The sequence below is a fragment of the Pelecanus crispus genome, chromosome 2 (genome assembly GCF_030463565.1).
Source record: "Pelecanus crispus isolate bPelCri1 chromosome 2, bPelCri1.pri, whole genome shotgun sequence".
NCBI lineage: Eukaryota > Metazoa > Chordata > Aves > Pelecaniformes > Pelecanidae > Pelecanus > Pelecanus crispus.
Window position 1 is genome coordinate 72,779,280 of NC_134644.1, and position 17,923 is coordinate 72,797,202.

The following is a 17,923-nucleotide window of genomic DNA, read 5'->3' on the forward strand; positions in this document are numbered from 1 at the left end:
ACATAGATAAGAAACAAATTGGTTACTCCGCACATAAAATAATCTTCAGTAATTACAACCTGCTATTCGTAATCCTAAAGATTTTAACTCCAGTTCACTAATTCTCAGTTTCATCTCACCTTGTTTAGGCAGCTCTGTCAGATGTTGGATGTTAAAAGCCTCCTCACCCTATCCCCTCTCCAAAGGCAGCGGAAGGGAAATACATGGCTTCAAAAGTCACTTTAGATCTTCTAAAAATCTAAATTATCTTAGAGATAATTATCTTCATTGACCATAAAGGGAGCTGAGCAAAACAGACTCTCAAGTTACAGCACTTAGGCAGCATAAATCCAGGCCTTAATACATAACTTCAAAAGGCATGTGACTAGCCACTGCGGCTTCAGAGAGATAACATGTGTGTTTTTAAACCTTTGCTGACAACACTGACCATAGTAATTGGCAATATTGTGGTTTAGGAAGGTATTCTGAGAGCAGGCTCTACACAAACTTCAAAGGGAAGGCGACTACCCCAGAGAAGTACATAAACAACTGATTTTCATTGCTAAATACTGACGCAGTTGAAGTATAATTCTTAACTAAACTAGTTCCTACACCTTTTGATTCATAGGACAGTACGTAACTGCTGTGGAAATGAATAGTTTCTATTTGCACGTCCAATTTTCAGTTTAAAAGCAGATGCTTAACTGCAATTCTCTCCTGACTTTCCAGGTTCAAGCGTCATACCTGAATATCAGCATGACAATTCAAAAGCCATAGCCGATCAGCTGAGAGGTACTGTGCTTGAATTTTGCATGAAATCATTCTTGGCCCTAAGTTACAGAAGAACAGTGTGCGCCTGTTCCCAGGCTTTTAGCACGCTTTCCAAGAAGTTCTGCTAATTCAAATAATTCCAAATAAAATTCCATCAAATTTGTCTTTGATGAAGTACACATTGGATATTTGCATTTATGCACGGCTCCAGCTTAAGGGCAGCACAGAGGCTTGCAATCTTCAATGCAGTCTGACCTTACGAACACTGCAAGGTAGGGAAGTAGCATTACCTCTGTTTTGCAATCATCATTGAAACTTGTATGCACTGAACATCAGAAATATCATACAATATTTCATCCTCATTTAGGACACCAAAACAGTAGACTTGTACAGGCATTTGGCATCTCGGTAAGGTTCCACTAATTTTCTTTCACAATGGCACTGTTAAAGCTCTGTTCACTTAAGGGTTTTACAAATGGAGAACTATGGCACATTAAATTTAAAAGTGTATACCAATTACAGATGTACAGCTTGAGAAGGCAAGTGCCTATTTTTTGTAATGTACTTAGCATTTTTTATACTGAACCATCTACTTTATAGCAGTGCTCCTAGTGTTACGTGCTGCTACTGGGAGTGTTCAGCACTTCCACTAATCACACTCCACAGTTTCAAACTTGATATTAAAAAAATTACCTGAAGCTTGCCTTATAGAGAAGAACAGCCACAGAAAAGGGTTATTTGGAGGTCAGGGGAAGGCAGGGTGCCCCTGCAGAGAGATTTTCATGGCTATATGTTTCTCCTGGAAGCAGTGGCTTCACGTTCAACTTGGCCAAAGAGACTGCAGTAATTCTTCCATGCACAGGACCTGCGCCTTCAAACTCAGAGCATTGCAGATGAGCGGGGATTGCAGCTTTGGCAACGCTGGATATATTTTGTGCCGATGAAAGAATGGGCTGAAATTCTTCCCTTGGGAAATGGGTTTATGGCAGAAGATGACAGGTCTTTGATGCTAGATGTTACATTGGGAAAGATGGGGAAGGAAGGAGAAGTGGAGTTGACATTCTCATTCAGGAAGAAAAGAGATTCACTCATCTGTGAAGCTTTCAGTATGTCCAGTAAGTCTGATGATTTCAAAGTACAGATACATGGGGCTTGTGAATCATCTTAAGATCTATGAGCCCTTAGCAAACTGATTAGGGGTTCCAACACATAGCATCATTTGGACACCTTAATTTAATTGCCTTAAAACTCCAGACAAGTGTTAAAGAAACAAAACATCTCACCCCATTCCAACAGCTCAACTTACTACTGGGAACAAGGGTTTTGCATGCCCTTGTTCGCAACTTAGAGAGTGAGGAAACACTACACCTACCTACATCCTTTCATGAGTCCCAGAACATAACCTGTCTGCTATATCTTTCATTCCTGCTTGTCCCTCCCTTCTCCTCTCCTATATTCCCCGCAAAACAATCAGCAGAGACAGTCACACATCCTTCTTTTTAGCAACTTACAAAGAAAAGTGAGGGACAACTCTAACTATGAGAGTTGATTTCTCTTTGCAACACCATATATGCACTTGCGTTAGAAGTGGGTACACTACTCCAAACATAAAGGAGTAAGCTTCAGAAACCACCTGAGTGTAAATGGCTGTGAACCTATGTAATGCATTGTTATGTGTTTCGTGTACACTTCTCACTTGGCAGGTTTATTACTACCTAGAGCTTCCCCCTTCCACAAAACAGCTCCTTTACCTTGCCATGTTATGTTACGGCAAGCCTATGGCAATGCCCCAACCCACATTATTTTTAAAAAGAGGCAATGACTTTAAAGAAACACAAAAGCACAGTAACATCACATATGATAACAGAGATATGCAGTTGCCATTCCTTCCCTTCTGTCCAAATCTAGTAATAAAGAAAGAACAGTGGAGGTTCAGTTCTGTGTTTCTGAAGTGCAGATCAAAACAAGCCCTGAGTTACTAGAATTTCTCTGGTAGTTATATCGCAACTTCCTCCTCCATCATAACAAGATGAGCAGAAGAGCCCTCTCACACACTCTACGTTCAGAAAGCTGCCCCAAGGGAATTATAATTGCTGGTAAATAACCACATTCTCAGACAACACTGTTCAAAAAAAAAAAAAAAAAAACAAACTTATATAAGCAACAATAAATCAACTGTATCTCTCAGCCAAGTTGAAGATGAGACCAACCTGTTGGGTAAAGCAAGATTTCCAAGACTGTACTCTTAATGCTTAAAATTTTAAAGCAGAATCAATATTCTACTGCCAACAGAACATTTTCTATTTCTCAATTCTGTCACAACTGTTTTTCAAAAATATTTTGCAATAGTAAGATAACAGCTCTTGTCCTTTAAATACAGTCACCCCCTCACACACACTCTTTGTAAAATGAGAAGAAACCCTTAAATATACAAACTGAAAACATGGACAATATCTGTTCGTAGCTTTGCTTCTGTTAATAGTTATGCCTACAGTTTAAGACCTTTCTGAGCTGAAGCACCTATTACTTAAAGCACAGTAAATTTTACCACAGCAATGACAGTTAGAAAACAATGTCCTTATTGTGAAGATCACATTTCAGTATTTTCAGGTCCAACTCAAAAGTACTTCGGAATACTGCATTAGCAGCCTAATTCAACTCCTAACAGAAATGTTTCTGTAATAAATACAAAACTACAAATATTTTTCACTAAACACTGGTTCTAGGTACCAAAATGAAGACGAAGAGGCTAATTTTCAGAAATTACACGTTACCTAAAAAGGAAAGGTTAAAAAAAAAGGGGGGGAGGGGGAGGAGGGGGAAACAATTAAAAAATAAAAATCAAACTTCAGGTCCCACAAGTTTCCTAAGTAAAACTCACCAAAACTGAAACGTCAAACTATAGTCTTGGTCAAAGGATAGTGACTCACTCATTTTTTCCCCCCCCGTCTTCATATATGTTGATATCATGACATTCACTATAATGACCAATTACAGTTCACATAGTTATGTTGCCTCTGAGCCAAAAGGAAATCCATTCACCCTTTATTTCTTGCTTTTCCTACCCTGCTGCACAAAGTAAGTTGCACTTAATGAGTCAGAGCCTTAGAGATGACAGAGCACACAGCTCTCTTGCATATATTTGCATAAAGTAAGACTGCAGAGTGGAATGGAAAGTTTGCTTCTCCCCATAAACCGTAACTATCAATGCAATATCATCTATACAGAATAGCATGGCATTTTACAGCCCCTGAATATAATTTCTGGGCATGAAGTTAATTTATAGGTATTAACGTAGCTGAGAATGGCAGCTGGGAAAAAAATTGGGAGATAAAACATTTTGAGTGACAACAGCAATTAATTAAAAATTCAAATAGCACAAAGTCCATCTTTATAAAGAATTCCAATAAATCAGTTAATGAAGCCATCTTCTTCCTAATTCCAAACAAACTATTATTTTACTTCTAAATTACTTTGAACAACTGCATCTTGTATGATCTCCTCATGAAAGTGAAAGCTTTGGAAGACTTTTAGTGGTGGTGGTGTTCCTATAAAAATCTTAGTTTCAACCCGAATTCATGACACTGAAGTGGAAACACGTTGACCTCATTACATTTCTAACGCAGAAACGATGCTGCACAGTCATCTGCTCTGACTTAACATAATACAGGACAGCCTCACTGTAATTCTCACATGCTGAATCCAATGACAGTGCTTCAACTCAAACATGCCTTCTACAAATTCATCCAGTTTTAATCTAAAGGCTTGAACAATGAAGAATCTTTGTTAGCTTGTGCTTTGACTCCTGGATTTTCATGACTATTTTACAAAGGCGATTCAATTATACAGTAGTACTTCATCCCAAACAATACTGAAGACACTTTACTAGCTGAACAAAGTCAGAAGCTCTCTGGTTACCTTTTCAAGGTCAAGCTTGGTAACTGTTCAACAACTCAGTCACTGGTGGATTTAACTGTTCAGACTGCCTCAAATTCAAACAAAATACTCATTGCTATTTGCCATGCTGCTTAATAGTGTGAAGTAAAAAAACAACCACCAAACTCTCTGCTGTGCCCGTGTAATTTATATGCTCTAGTCTTTTACACTTCTTCCACTGATTTTAACAAAGGGTGTACTTCTCTGTCTTAAAGCAAATAAACTGTGATATTTTAAAGAATATGGTAACGGGTATCTTCTTCATCCTGGATGAAGCCTATTTTCAGGCTACAAAGGACACTGGAACTCAGTTCCACCTACTGTATCCCTTTCCTTCTCCCCTCATGCCACAACTAAACCAAATCAGCCTGGATGAAAGAAGGCTTAAGTGCTGTATAATACAAGACGACTAACGGCGGTACCAAGCTTCTCTGTTGCTTTGTCCATGAAAAAGGCAACAAAGTCTTTATATGGACATCAACCTATTGAAAACTTTTATGAAAACCTTTGGTTTCTAATTGATAAAGATACATACCCCTATAATACTCAAGCCTTTCAGGTAGTCCTGACGAGGTTGGGCTTGTGGCACACAGCCTGCTAGAACCACTTTCTTCTTCCCTTCTTGGGCTTTCCTAAAGAAGGACAGACAGACAGTGTGTTAATATTTTAAAAACTGATCATTTTCAACTTCAAAGTAGTCATATTGTGCATGTGACACAGGAAAGGGACCACAATGAAAACATTCCCAAATCAGAAGCAACTTGCAAACTTTTGAACCTCAGAAACCAACCACACACCCAGAAGAACGCCATTTGAAGCTATCAGGCTACAGCACACGTGGCTCAGTTTGGGGAGTATCTGCAGAGACTATTACCACTGTGTATCCTAGACAAAAGTACAACCTTGAAAGCCCTAATCAAGTCCAGTTAACTTTATTTGCCACAATGATAGCGAAGAATCTGGTCAAGAAAGATGGGACAGAGATATGAAGCGCAATTCAAGAACAGTTACACAGAATGCAAGGGACAGCCTACGCAGATAGGAACCGCTAGCTCAGAACATAAGCATTTATGTAGTACCAGTCAGAAATGACCAGTTACACCGGTCTCCTATTGTTTAGTTAAAAATTTTTATTTACTTTTAAATGTGCGTTTACTTAAAAATGTTTAAGTAAATGTTTACTTAAAATCATATTGAGCATTGTCAAGCTTTAACTGCTTGTCTTTGGCAGAGAAACATTTGTCTGGATATTAACTTACATAGTTCCTTAGCTTTGATGTTACCTTAGCACCAAGCAGGAAACCAAAATACTAAGAGTAAATGGTTAACACTGTTCATTTTGTTAGTAATATTTTGAATGACTTAGAATCCAACACTGAATATCAAGCCATCACTGAATCTTGAAACTACAGGAAGCCCTGAACAAAACTATTGGCTGCATACAAAACAGTGAGATGTAAAACCTGCTTATATTCATGAAAGGTTGAAGATCATCCACCCATTAACCCAACACAACTTCTGCGTTATAATGTGCAAAACAGTAAAGAAGAGAAGCACTGAATAATTTTAGCAGATTTGCTAGGTCTGACATATTACAGGTTGCTCCAAGAACTATCTTTCACAGTTGCATGCTGTATCACAACCTCCCGGCAGACTTCTGTCAAACTGGAACCTTGTAAATCCATATTTTCTCCAGCAATATATGGATACGTGAAGTGTTTAACTGTTACGTTGGAACAGGCTAAGACATGTCATAACATTTTTCAGAAAATTTATCTTATCCAAAACACACAATTGCTTAGACAATTTTATACTGTTCAGCTTGCTTGAACCATCTCCAAGCTGAATGCGCTAGAGAAAGTGATGTTCAACAAGCACAACAAGCTACGCCGAGTATCTGGAGTTCTCCAGCAAATGCAAATTTAATGCACTAAAAAAACCAGACCAGGACCACACACAGTTCCACTACTCGCAATTTTCACTTCATACTCATAATATGGACAAATTTATTTACAAATTATAGCTCAGATGAAATCTCACAAGAACACAAAAATTGTAATATTAAAGGAAATCACAGGCCATCTTGTCAAATACCTTGTGTTGGCTGCTCCACTAAAATGAGGTATTTCAAAGGAAAAAAAATAAATACCCTATACACAGACAAGTGCGAAATAACAGGAAAACGTATTACACCTATTACCTCACATCTAATACAAATGCAGCAAATCTCTGTAAAATACTCAATTTCGGTTTAGCGGGACTTTCAGGAAATCTTCAGACATTCATCATAGAGAGCCTCATTGGTCCTCTACTTGCATGCTAAGGTGTATAATATAAATGCAAATCCTTTCATCTCTTCCTTGATAATATTTCTGTGGATAAAGAACTATGATGAAATGCTAATTTAGTATATTTCTTAGGCAGGGAACCTAGCAACAAGTCTCCAAAATCTGCAACCCTTCTTTCAGTGGTAAATATTTAAGGGTTTTGCAAAACTTCAATAGAGGTCACCTACTTCTACATATCCAAGTTAAAAAAAAAATCCTACTTCATGCATTACCTAAAAATGTCACATAGCACCATGTGACACTCCACTAACTCAAAGGATAAAAATCACTACTTATATAGTCTAACAGACGCAACCTAATGCCTCGAGGCAAGACAATAAGACCTGTCTCCAGCAAACAAAGCACACATCCCTAGGCAACTCTGCATCTGGTATAATCTGCTGCTAGCAACAGCCGTCTCCATCTACTTGAAAACCTGTGAGCACTACAGAAGAAAAAGCTTTTATTCAAGTCTTTTTATCTGAGAAAAAAAACCAACAAAGTTTCCCTTGACACATTAAATGGCATTTTAATGTTATTTCACAGCTTTAACATTTTGCTATATCTTCTGGGACTATAACTGGAGCTAGGAGGAAAAAAGTTAAACTGAATATTCTTCATAATAAGCATTGCCTCCATTTAACTTTTTTAAAGTTGTACAGGTCTCCACAGAATAAAGAATTTTGTACACTGAGATTTTTTTGCTTTAAAATGCAATTAAGTGGAAATGTCAGAACTAAATTTTCAATCACAGTCAATTTTCATTACATCCATAATACACTGTACCGGCCATGAAACCCACCATAAATGAAAAACCATTGTAAGGGAATTATGAAAAATTTTGCCTCATTTTCAAGAAACCAATGCGCAAAATATGCATTCCAGTACTATATTGTCACCTCCTTTTAATATTGTTTAATGAGCCCTCCTCATATTAACAAAAGCCTACAAAAATTATTCTTCAGAAATCTAGTTAGCACGGCAACTGTATTAGAAAAGCCTTTATACTTCAAAAACATGAATAGTAATGAGAATACCACCTCATGGAATCTAGTAGGTGGCATGAATAAATACATCTTCCCTTTTAGAAACCCTTTATATTTTTCAATTACATGAACCTTACCTTGAACTTTCAATTTAATAGACTCAGGAAACATTTTCTAGAAATACACTCTTTTCTAAAAACTACTTGCAAGATATACATCTGAATAGAAATTTAATTAGACCAATTCTTTTTTTAAAGAAAGGAATTATTTGAGCTACTTCCTAAGTAATGGGTGGGGAACAAAAAGCAAGTGAGAAACAACAGGGGCATGAAAAAACAAAATAGTGCATACAGTAGAGGGCTCATACAAGATCTGTAGCGAGATCACAGGTTATACTCCACTGCAACTCCATTGCATAGATATAGCCATTGCAACTATAACTGTGCTATCAGACTTATTAAAATATGTTCAATGTATCCTGCTTTTTACAAAGCAATTTTGAGAATGTAACTAGGATGGGAAGAAACTTCTGCCTTGCTTATGTGCACTTCTATTTATGTCATTAGGAACCTGCCCAAACATTCTGCTCACAATTTTATGTAACTTGTTGTCGCACGGTTGCTCTACTTTTTATTTTTTGAGCTCCAAGAAAATATGGTCAGTAACACAACAAAGATAAAGAAACACCCCTCGCCCTTCAAAAAAGCCCCCCATAAGCATTTGCTACATCCGCACTGTGTGTATAGCAACACTGCTGGATACCATGGCAGCCGGTGCAGGAAGCTGTACCACTTTTTCATGACTTAACACAACTGCTCAGGTGGAATCACCACAGGAAAAAAGTTAGGGACCTTTCCCTGAGGTTCAAACCTAAGGAAAGCAATAAGGGGGGAAAGGAAAAAAAAAAAAAAAAAAAAAAAAAAAGCAGAGAAGATGGACTAAATTCAATGGAAGACAATCTGTTACATCAAAAGTAATTGCTAACTTGCTCTTTGCTAGAAGAGACACAAGAGAAGCCAGATCATCACTGCTCACCTGCTCGCTTCCCTTTCCATACAAAGAGCTTCCCACTGGACTTTTACAAGCTGTGAACTCTTCAGTGAATAACCCTTAGCTTTCAGAGAGCCATCATTACTACTCACCAAGGTATCCCAGCTGCACAGGAAGGCACGGCAGGCATCTGAAATCAAAAGCAGTCTGTTCTGCCGGGAGCAAAGCTGGCAAACTATGGACTGGTCAGCACGAAACATGCAATTTGTAAAGTGTTGCTCTAGTACCAGATATGTGAAACCAAGTATTATATATACAAACCACAAAATTTTTCCTCCAAAACCTACTGTCGGTGGAATTAAACAATAAGTGTTTAAACAATGAGCAGAAGGCTGCCTACAGCAGAAGGACTAAGTAACAGTCAAATACAAGTAAGAAGAAGCAAGAGCAGGATTTTCAGCAAAAGCAATAAATTAGGGGGAAAAGTGCTTTACGGTGAGCTTGCTAAGCTTTGCATTGATAGTAGTTGGCAAATGTTCATAAAACAATAAGAAGAACTATTTCTAATGCTAAAGCACAACAGGAAGTATCTTTGTTATCTGACATGAAAACGGAAATATTTCAACCTGAACCTACTAGGCAGATAACAACTGACCATACTCTCAAGTAAGTTTTTACATCAATGAGCTACTTCTACCAAACACAGTACTCCCCTCCCCATTGTTGTGTACCAGCACAAATCTGGTGACTTTCATATTAAGATGCATATAGTTAAATCGAATTGTGCAATGCGCCAGTGAAGTCTGTTCGTGCCATTCTCGTGGCCTTCTATTACATAAAATCCACAACATCCCTTATCAGGTATTTTAGACAGGTATGAAGCCATAAATCAACGGAATGTTTGCATCTAGAAATGCCTGAAGAAATGTTAGGATACATGAAAAAGTTCTGCTAAGGCAGCTCTAGCTGAATACAGTATAAGCTGGGTATATGATGAGATCAGGTTGCCAAAGGTTATAAAAAGTAAAATTGAGGGGATACTACTTCCCAGGCTGTAGAAATGATGTTGTGATGTCTCTAGGGAAAAAGAAATGCTATTTGGCTAAAGATTCAAATGTGTGAAAGATTGTCCAACTGTCTCATCTGCTGAATTAATCAGTAGGAAGCCGCAAGTTTTAAAGAGAGTGCAACATCCCTGGAATGAAAAGATGGTGCCTGTACAGCATCTGGAATACATTCCTGAAAATCCATAAAATCACACAGCTATTTTCTGTTTGAAAAATTACAAATGGTAACTTAAACTGTGGCTTTACAGGCTTTGAGCCAATCTAATGTCTCATTACTACCCAAAGGCTTGCTTTCCCATCCTCCCTGTCTGCTATTACTGCTCCTACCTTTCTCCAACCCCTCCTCTTTCTCATGTCTGGCCATATGGTACCACTCCTCCTCTGCTCCAAGCTTTGCAGCTCACTGGACCCTTCCAGGGCCCCATTTAACTCACTGATATAGGAGAAACCTATTGAGCCGAGTTTGGGGTTTTTTTCACCATTTTATTCCATTAAGTTAGCTCATGGGAGAAGGGCTGCAGTAGAGCCAAAACAGAGGTAAAGGGAAAGCTGTTGGTAAGGAAACAGAAAAAGAGAAGGACATGGAAACGCCTTGTTTCATCTATGGTGAGCTTGACAAGTCTCATGAAACCTTTGAGGTCGCAATAAGCTGAGCAGCATGGGTGAATAAAAAGAAAAAGAATATGAGAGACTCATACATGTTGTGCTTTTTTGGTTAGGGACAGGCTCATAGTCAAAGGCATGTAGAAAACCTGAGGAAAGCTTGTCAACATTATTAGAGCAGAACCACTCGAGTCTACTTAGGCCTGTCAGCTTCCCTGTATACTTCCACAGCTCCCAAAGAATTACTGTTTTTTCCTTGTGAGGAATGTGAAGATGTAAAGTTCATTTGAGGATGCTTATGCTAATTAGTGGAGCTTACTAAATTGCTCTTTGAGGACCAATCTCTAGCAAAGCAGCCCTCTAGTTACCATGCTGCATCCTCCAAATTTGTCTCCTTTGGCAAAAACCATCAGGTAACATGTAAATATTCCAGAGGAAAAATAAGCTGCATATTCTCCTCCTTAAAAAAGCAAGCATGTCTTTTCTGAGAATACTTCAAAAAGACATAAATGCTTGCTCCATCAGACTCCAAACTGAAGTGGTAAAGATGTGCTCCAAGCAAAAATAAATAAATAAAAGCATAGAAATATCCTCCTCCAACAGAGCTTTTCATAGGAGGTGAAATTTCAGCTCTGAGAATAACCCCAAGACTTGCATGCTATGTATCAAATTATTCCCTGAGTTTCTGAGAGGACATACCTAAGGAAGAAAAAGTGTATTTTACCTACATTTGGATATTCACAGTATCTGCATGAACAGGCGTTACACTTCTACATCTTTCCCACTCTCGGAAAAAATGCATTTGAATGCACTACTCAAACTTCTGCTTTTCACAAGAACAACAGATCCATCCAGGCTTTTATGGCAGACGCTTGCATCCACCACACTCCGAAACGATGGGTTAGCAGCCGCTTCCAAACTACAGGGAATTTTCCCAACACAGCTTATTGCATTACCTTTAACATCTTGGTTTGAATGGAAACGTGTTTTCATCCAGCTACTTGGCATGCAAGTGAAGTGACTGCAGGTTTGTCTGCAAAAGGTAATCTCATTTTAAACTCTAGACCCAGTCAGATCTGTGCCTGAGTTTTACTCAAATTTTCTGTAAATGTAACTTTCTAGGCAGCAATTAAAGATGCAGCAGTTATTCTTGGGCAGTCATTACTCAAACAAATACAGTATTTTAGTGGTGATGATGGTCTTTTCTTCCTGCAAAGGCTTTCAAAGTAACAGTACAAAGATTTTATCAAATTGAAAAATCAGACCAGGATGTATTCAGGAAGAGGATGGGATGAAGGAATAAATCCTAAAATCTCACCTTGGCCCGGGCTGATAGTTTTTGTAGCCCCAAGCAAGGCTGAATTGACCAACATCAGAGGGGAAGTTCCTTCCCCAAGAACAGAGATCTACCAGGACGGCCTTTGCGCAGGCTAGACAAGAATATTTACAGGCCAACTGCTGTCCCTCCAGACAATTAAAAATCAATTTGAAAATCAATATACCATAACTTTAAAGCAAATCTGCAAAACCTGTAATTGAAAGTTATCAGCCTTACAACAACAAAATTGTTTTAAGGAGGAAAGTGTAATTAATGACAATCTGCTCCTCAAAAAAATTCATCTTGGCTGGTGGTGAACAGATTTTCACTTGTTTACTAAAAAGCATATATGTTTTAAATTTTTTCTCTCATTATTGCTAAAAAGTCAAGTCTGTTTAAAAGATTGAGGGACCTTGCCTTACAACAGAAAATACTAGAAATTCGGTACAAAATTTCAGAACAGGAGGAGTTTGCCCTGCTCCTGACACTGTATTCTTAACCAGGACATAAACTCCTGATCAGATGCCATGGCTTCTGGGCTACTGCTGTTCAAATTAAAACCCTTCCATCCAAATGATAAGCACTCTTCGGCAAGCTTTTCCCACAACTCAGTTCTAGACCTGCTTGCTGACCTGTGGAAGAACAGGTTTGAATTTCTTTAAGCAGGAACGGGATAGAGGCTTTGAGGATTGTATGTTTGGCCCTAACCTCACTTGAATCAAACTTTCTTACTTTGAGGTGCACAGGCTAGTGCCTTAGGAAGAGACCATGTTTAAGAAATTTCATCTAGAAAGCTCTATGTTTTAGGTACTAGCTCCAAAATTTGTTCCTATTTCTGTGACTTTTCTTTTTCCCCCCTTCAGCGTACAAAAACCAAACAAACAAACAAAAAAAACCTAATGAGATTCTCCCTGACCACTGGGCTTTGTAGTGGAAAGAGTACACTAACTACATGGGAAGTTATTTCTAGGAATGGCAGGTAAGTTAAAGATATGCAGGGAGAGAAAAATTATTACCTCTCCAGTCAAGAGAAACATTCTTCCCAAGAGTATTTTCTGAGTGGAAGGAAAACAGGTGCTTCAGCTCATTCTGCAAAAGAGTATGAAGTACGAAGGAGGCCAGGAAAAGGGTTTCCTATGCACCGAGTTAGAAGTTTGGAATACTCCCCCACATGTAGTATCAGTGATATAAACACAAAGTAAGGAATACAAACTGCTACATCCCTCTCCGTTACCCACAGTGTTTGTCCTCTTAGACTGTTAGACAGCCTGGGACCTGGCAATCTGCAAACGGGGTATCAGACCAGGCACCAACACACCCACTTGCCGGTTCAAACCTCCCTCCACCTCTAGTCAAGCGAACAGTACAGTCTGCCAGGACTTGTTAGACACCATCAAACCTTCACTAGTTAACACAGGTGACATTTATGGCTTGTGGAAGATACCTGCTAAAATGTTGAGAAATAATTTATTTCTGCAATACTTCGCAGCTGTTTAGGCTACCATTCTTCTTCAGATAAAATGGTAATGTATTTAGCTGTGCTGCTCTACAAACTTTCTTTTTATGAATTTTGGTTTTAAGTATGTTATTGGTAAGATGCACTGCTATGTTCCTAGAGCTCCTTCACTGTTTTCTTACAATCACAGAATCAATAGTTTTGGGTTGGAAAGGACCTTTAGAAATCATCTAGTCCAACTCCTTGCAATGAGCAAGGGCATCTTCAACCAGATCAGGTTGCTTAAAGCCCCATCCAGCCTGACCTTGAACGTTTCCAGGGATGGGGCATCTACCACCTCTCTGGGCAACCTGTTCCAGTGCTTCACCACCCTCATTGTAAAAAATTTCTTCCTTATATCTAGTCTGAATCTACCCTCTTTGAGTTTAAAACCATTACCCCTTGTCCTATCGCAACAGGCCTTGCTAAAAAGATTGTCCCCATCTTTTCTATAGGCCCCCTTTAAGTATTGAAAGGCCGCAATAAGGTCTCCCCGCAGCCTTCTCTTCTCCAGGCTGAACAACCTCAACTCTCTCAGCCTTTGCTCACAGGGCAGATGTTCCATCCCTCGGATCATTTTGTGGCCCTCCTCTGGACCCAATCCAACAGGTCCATGCCTTTCCTGTGCTGAGGGCCCCAGAGCTGGATGCAGTACTCCAGGTGGGGTCTCATCAGAGTGGAGTAGAGGGGGAGAATCACCTCCCTCGACCTGCTGGCCACTCTTCTTTTGATGCAGCCCAGGATACAGTTGGCTTTCTGGGCTGCGAGCGCACATTGCCGGCTCATGTCCAGCTTTTCATCCACCAGTACCCCCAAGTCCTTCTCCACAGGGCTGCTCTCAATCCCTTCATCCCCCAGCTTGTATTGGTATCGGGGGTTGCCCTGACCCAGGTGCAGGACCTTTTACTTGGCCTTGTTGAACCTCATGAGGTTCACACGGGCCCACTTCTCAAGCTTGTCCAAAGGTTCCTCTGGATGGCAGCCCATCCCTCAGGGATGTCAACTGCACCACTCAGCTTGGTGTCATCTGCAAACTTGCTCCGGGTGTACTCAATCCCACTGTCTATGTCATTGGGGAAGATATTAAACAGCACTGGTCCTAGTACGGACCCCTGGGGGACACCACTTGTCACTGATCTCCATCTGGACATCAAGCCATTGACCACTAAGTACCCTCTGGATTAAATCATCCAACCAATTCCTCAACCAGTGAATAGTCCATCCATCAAACCCACATCTCTCCAATTTAGAGAGAAGGATGTTGTGAGGGACTGTGTCAAAAGTCTTACAGAAGTCCAGACAGACGACATCTGTAGCTCTTCCCTTGTCCACTGATGTAGTCACTTCATCACAGAAGGCCACTAGGTTGGTCAGGCAGAACTTGGGCTTAGTGGAGCTATGCTGGCTGTGTCAAATCCCCTCCCTGTCCTCCATGTGCTTGAGCATAGCTTCTAGGAGGATCTGTTCCATGACCTTCCCAGGCACAGAGGTGAGGCTGACAGGTTGGTAGTTCCCAGGGTCCTCCTTTCTTCCCTTTTTGAAAATGGGTGCAGTGTTCCCCTTCTTCCAGTCACCAGGGACTTCACCTGACTGCCATGACTTTTCAAATACCATGGAGAGTGGCTCGGCAGCTACATCAGCCAATTCCCTCAGGACTCTGGGATTCATCTCGTCAGGTCCCATAGACTTATGTATGTTCAGATTCCTCAGGTGGTCTCGAACCTGATCTTCTCTTACAGTGGGAGGGACTTTGCTCCCCCACGCTCTGTCTTGCAGTCCATCCACTTGAGAGGTGTGGGAAGAGAGGTTGCTAGTGAAGACTGAGACAAAAAAGTTGTTGAGTACCTCAGCCTTCTCCATCCGTTGTTACCAATTTGCCAGTCATGTTCATCGGGGGGTACAATTTCTTTGACTTCCTTTACTGGCTGACATACCTACAGAAGCTCTTACTATTACCCTTTGTGTCCCTTGCCAAGTTCATCTCCAGTCGTGCCTTGGCCTTCCTCACCCCATCCCTACAGGACCAGGCACCACCCTGTACTCTTCCTGGGAAACAATGAAACAAAAAATATCACTGCCAACTGAAATACCTCTAGGCTATCTTGATCAATACATGTAGACAACTATTAAAAGTAAACATTCTTCAAATAAAATATTCTCAACTCTTTAGATTCTTACCTACTCACTGAAGTTAAATTACTTAAGACCACAATTAGGCAAATGCCTAATTACTGTTTTAAAGTTGTCTTCCTGTACTAGGCCCTTTATTACTGATTCTCGATTCAAATCCTTTAACATATTTCAGTAAAATCTGCAAAAACCCCATCTCATTCCTTGAACTCTGTTCAAGGCAAATATCAAACACCAAACATCTATGAAGAGCCTCCTAACAGACACACTAGACTAGGTTATGCCTCCATTTGTGACCAATGCAGATTTACAATTAAGTTCAGCATGTTGACTGGTCTTCTGGTAATACCTGCAAGTGTAAGTGTGTCACAAAAATAATATCTAAGAAGAATATCTATATTTTCCATAACTAATATTTTGTTTGTTTTCTCTACTTGTGGGACTGAAGAAAGGAGAAATGATTAATTCTTTTTCTATTACTACTACTTTAAACTACATAGATGAGGCTCAAAGTGTATACCAGCAAACCTCACAAAACTTCAGCCATCCCCAGCACTGGCTGCCTTTTCTTCCCCCTTCTTTTCACTTCTGATCTTTAGCTCTCTGCTGACAGCACAAGTAACTAACTCTGAACTTCTTTGAGGCAGAGAGTACAAGATATATTGATGTTCTGCCAACTCAGCCTTGCAAAAGGAGAGGCTGCTGGTAGCCACACTGCTGGGGAAGTGCTGCAGGTAGCAAAAGTTGGAATTACCTTTAAAAAAAAATAATCACCAGTTTTTGCATATCCTTGAAGCTTTATGTCCTTTAGTACATACATGACAGGTTGTAATAAGGTTCTAAAAATATTTCACTATCTTTCTACATCTCTAGTTTCATGCTAGCCTTTCTTCAGCAAGGATCTAAGGAAATCACAGTGGTGAGAGTTTTCAGAAGAGGCAGAAATAGCTTCAAACCTACAGCAGCAATTTTGTCCTTTCTCTTTACCTTCTATCACTGCTTTCCTCCTTCTAGCACAAGCATTTTTGCATTCTTTCTACTACACTGAAAAAGCAAGACTTCATTCTCCCCCTTCAAACTCAAAAATTTAATCCTATTCTGAATTTATTTTTGCATATATAGATGGACTGTTTAATCAGATATACTTGTCTCAAAACCAGTGAAAGGAAATCTCCTGTAAATTCACTTGAAAAGGGACATTAAACTTCTGACAGGTTAAAGAAATGGAAATCAAAATCATTACAGTGAACTTTTATATAACCCACCTGACTCTTACTATATTCCTCTGTTCTTTCTGTACGTATTCCTGTAGGAACTATAATATTCTATTGTAGTATTTGTGGCATACCTCTCCTTCATGTTTTGTTAACTGACCATTTATCCTACTTTACCTTCCCAATCTTCCCCCTCTTAGCTCTATTCATCTCTTTAAACACAAAAGAAGTGCAGTTTAGGGCATACTATTATTCTAATTAATTTGTGAAATACTACACTGCCTCTCAGGTTCAAAGTCCAGGCAGGCTTCAAGTTACATGCATGGCCAATGGTTGTAATATAAAACCTTGTTGATACAAGGGCTAAAAAATGAAATTAGTGTTGAATGAAAATTAAATAATCCATTTTTTTTTTCCCTAGAGGTGCAGTATGCTTCTCAGTAACAGACTACCTACAAAACTAAAAAAAAGAATCATCAAAGAGAGGTTGCTGTTCTAGAAGCTATTATGAGTACTTTTTTTTTTGGTAAGTATAACACACCAGGAAATTTTTTCCATCAGGTAAGGAAGGTGAAAATCCAAAAAAAAAAGGGTGAAGAATTTACATGGACTAAACACATAGAGCAGTACGTGGTACCAACAATATTGTTCTACTGAGCCATCAGAACAAAACCCCTGAAGGTTTCTATGCTGTGTCTGACATGGGACATTCTGATAAAAAGTCGAGGATAACAAAGGAGCTGAGAACCACCTCATTTTCTCTTGGACACTGTCACGGCAGCTGAGGAAGAAAAGCCACAGACCTGAAAGGCAGCCAAAATTCTGAAAATCCAGGCTTTTTGTTACTCAAAATCAGGTAGCTATGACTACTACATGAAAGGAAAAAAAAAAACAAAAAATCTTTGAGAGCCACTAAATATAGTTTTCATCATATGTGCACAAAAGACTATCAGAAGCTATCCAACAAAGAAAAGGGAACAAAATTCAGTGAAGTAATTTTTCAAAACAGTAAGCTGCATGTACTTTTTCCCTTACAGAAATGCTCTGTGAGCAGCCACACTGTGCCTAGTTTTTGCCAGGAATTCTGCAATAGATAAGGACTATAGC

At 39.4% G+C, this 17,923-nt stretch overlaps 1 protein-coding gene across 1 annotated transcript in view; it reads right to left on the reverse strand.

Moving 5' to 3' along the window:
- The window catches only part of CDKAL1 (CDKAL1 threonylcarbamoyladenosine tRNA methylthiotransferase), a 432,229-nt gene that overhangs the window by 293,831 nt on the left and 120,475 nt on the right, over positions 1–17,923 (reverse strand). The window contains exon 6 of the mRNA XM_075704904.1: positions 5,222–5,318. Coding sequence (XP_075561019.1) covers positions 5,222–5,318 — 97 coding nt within the window. The remainder of the gene's footprint in view (positions 1–5,221; positions 5,319–17,923) is intronic.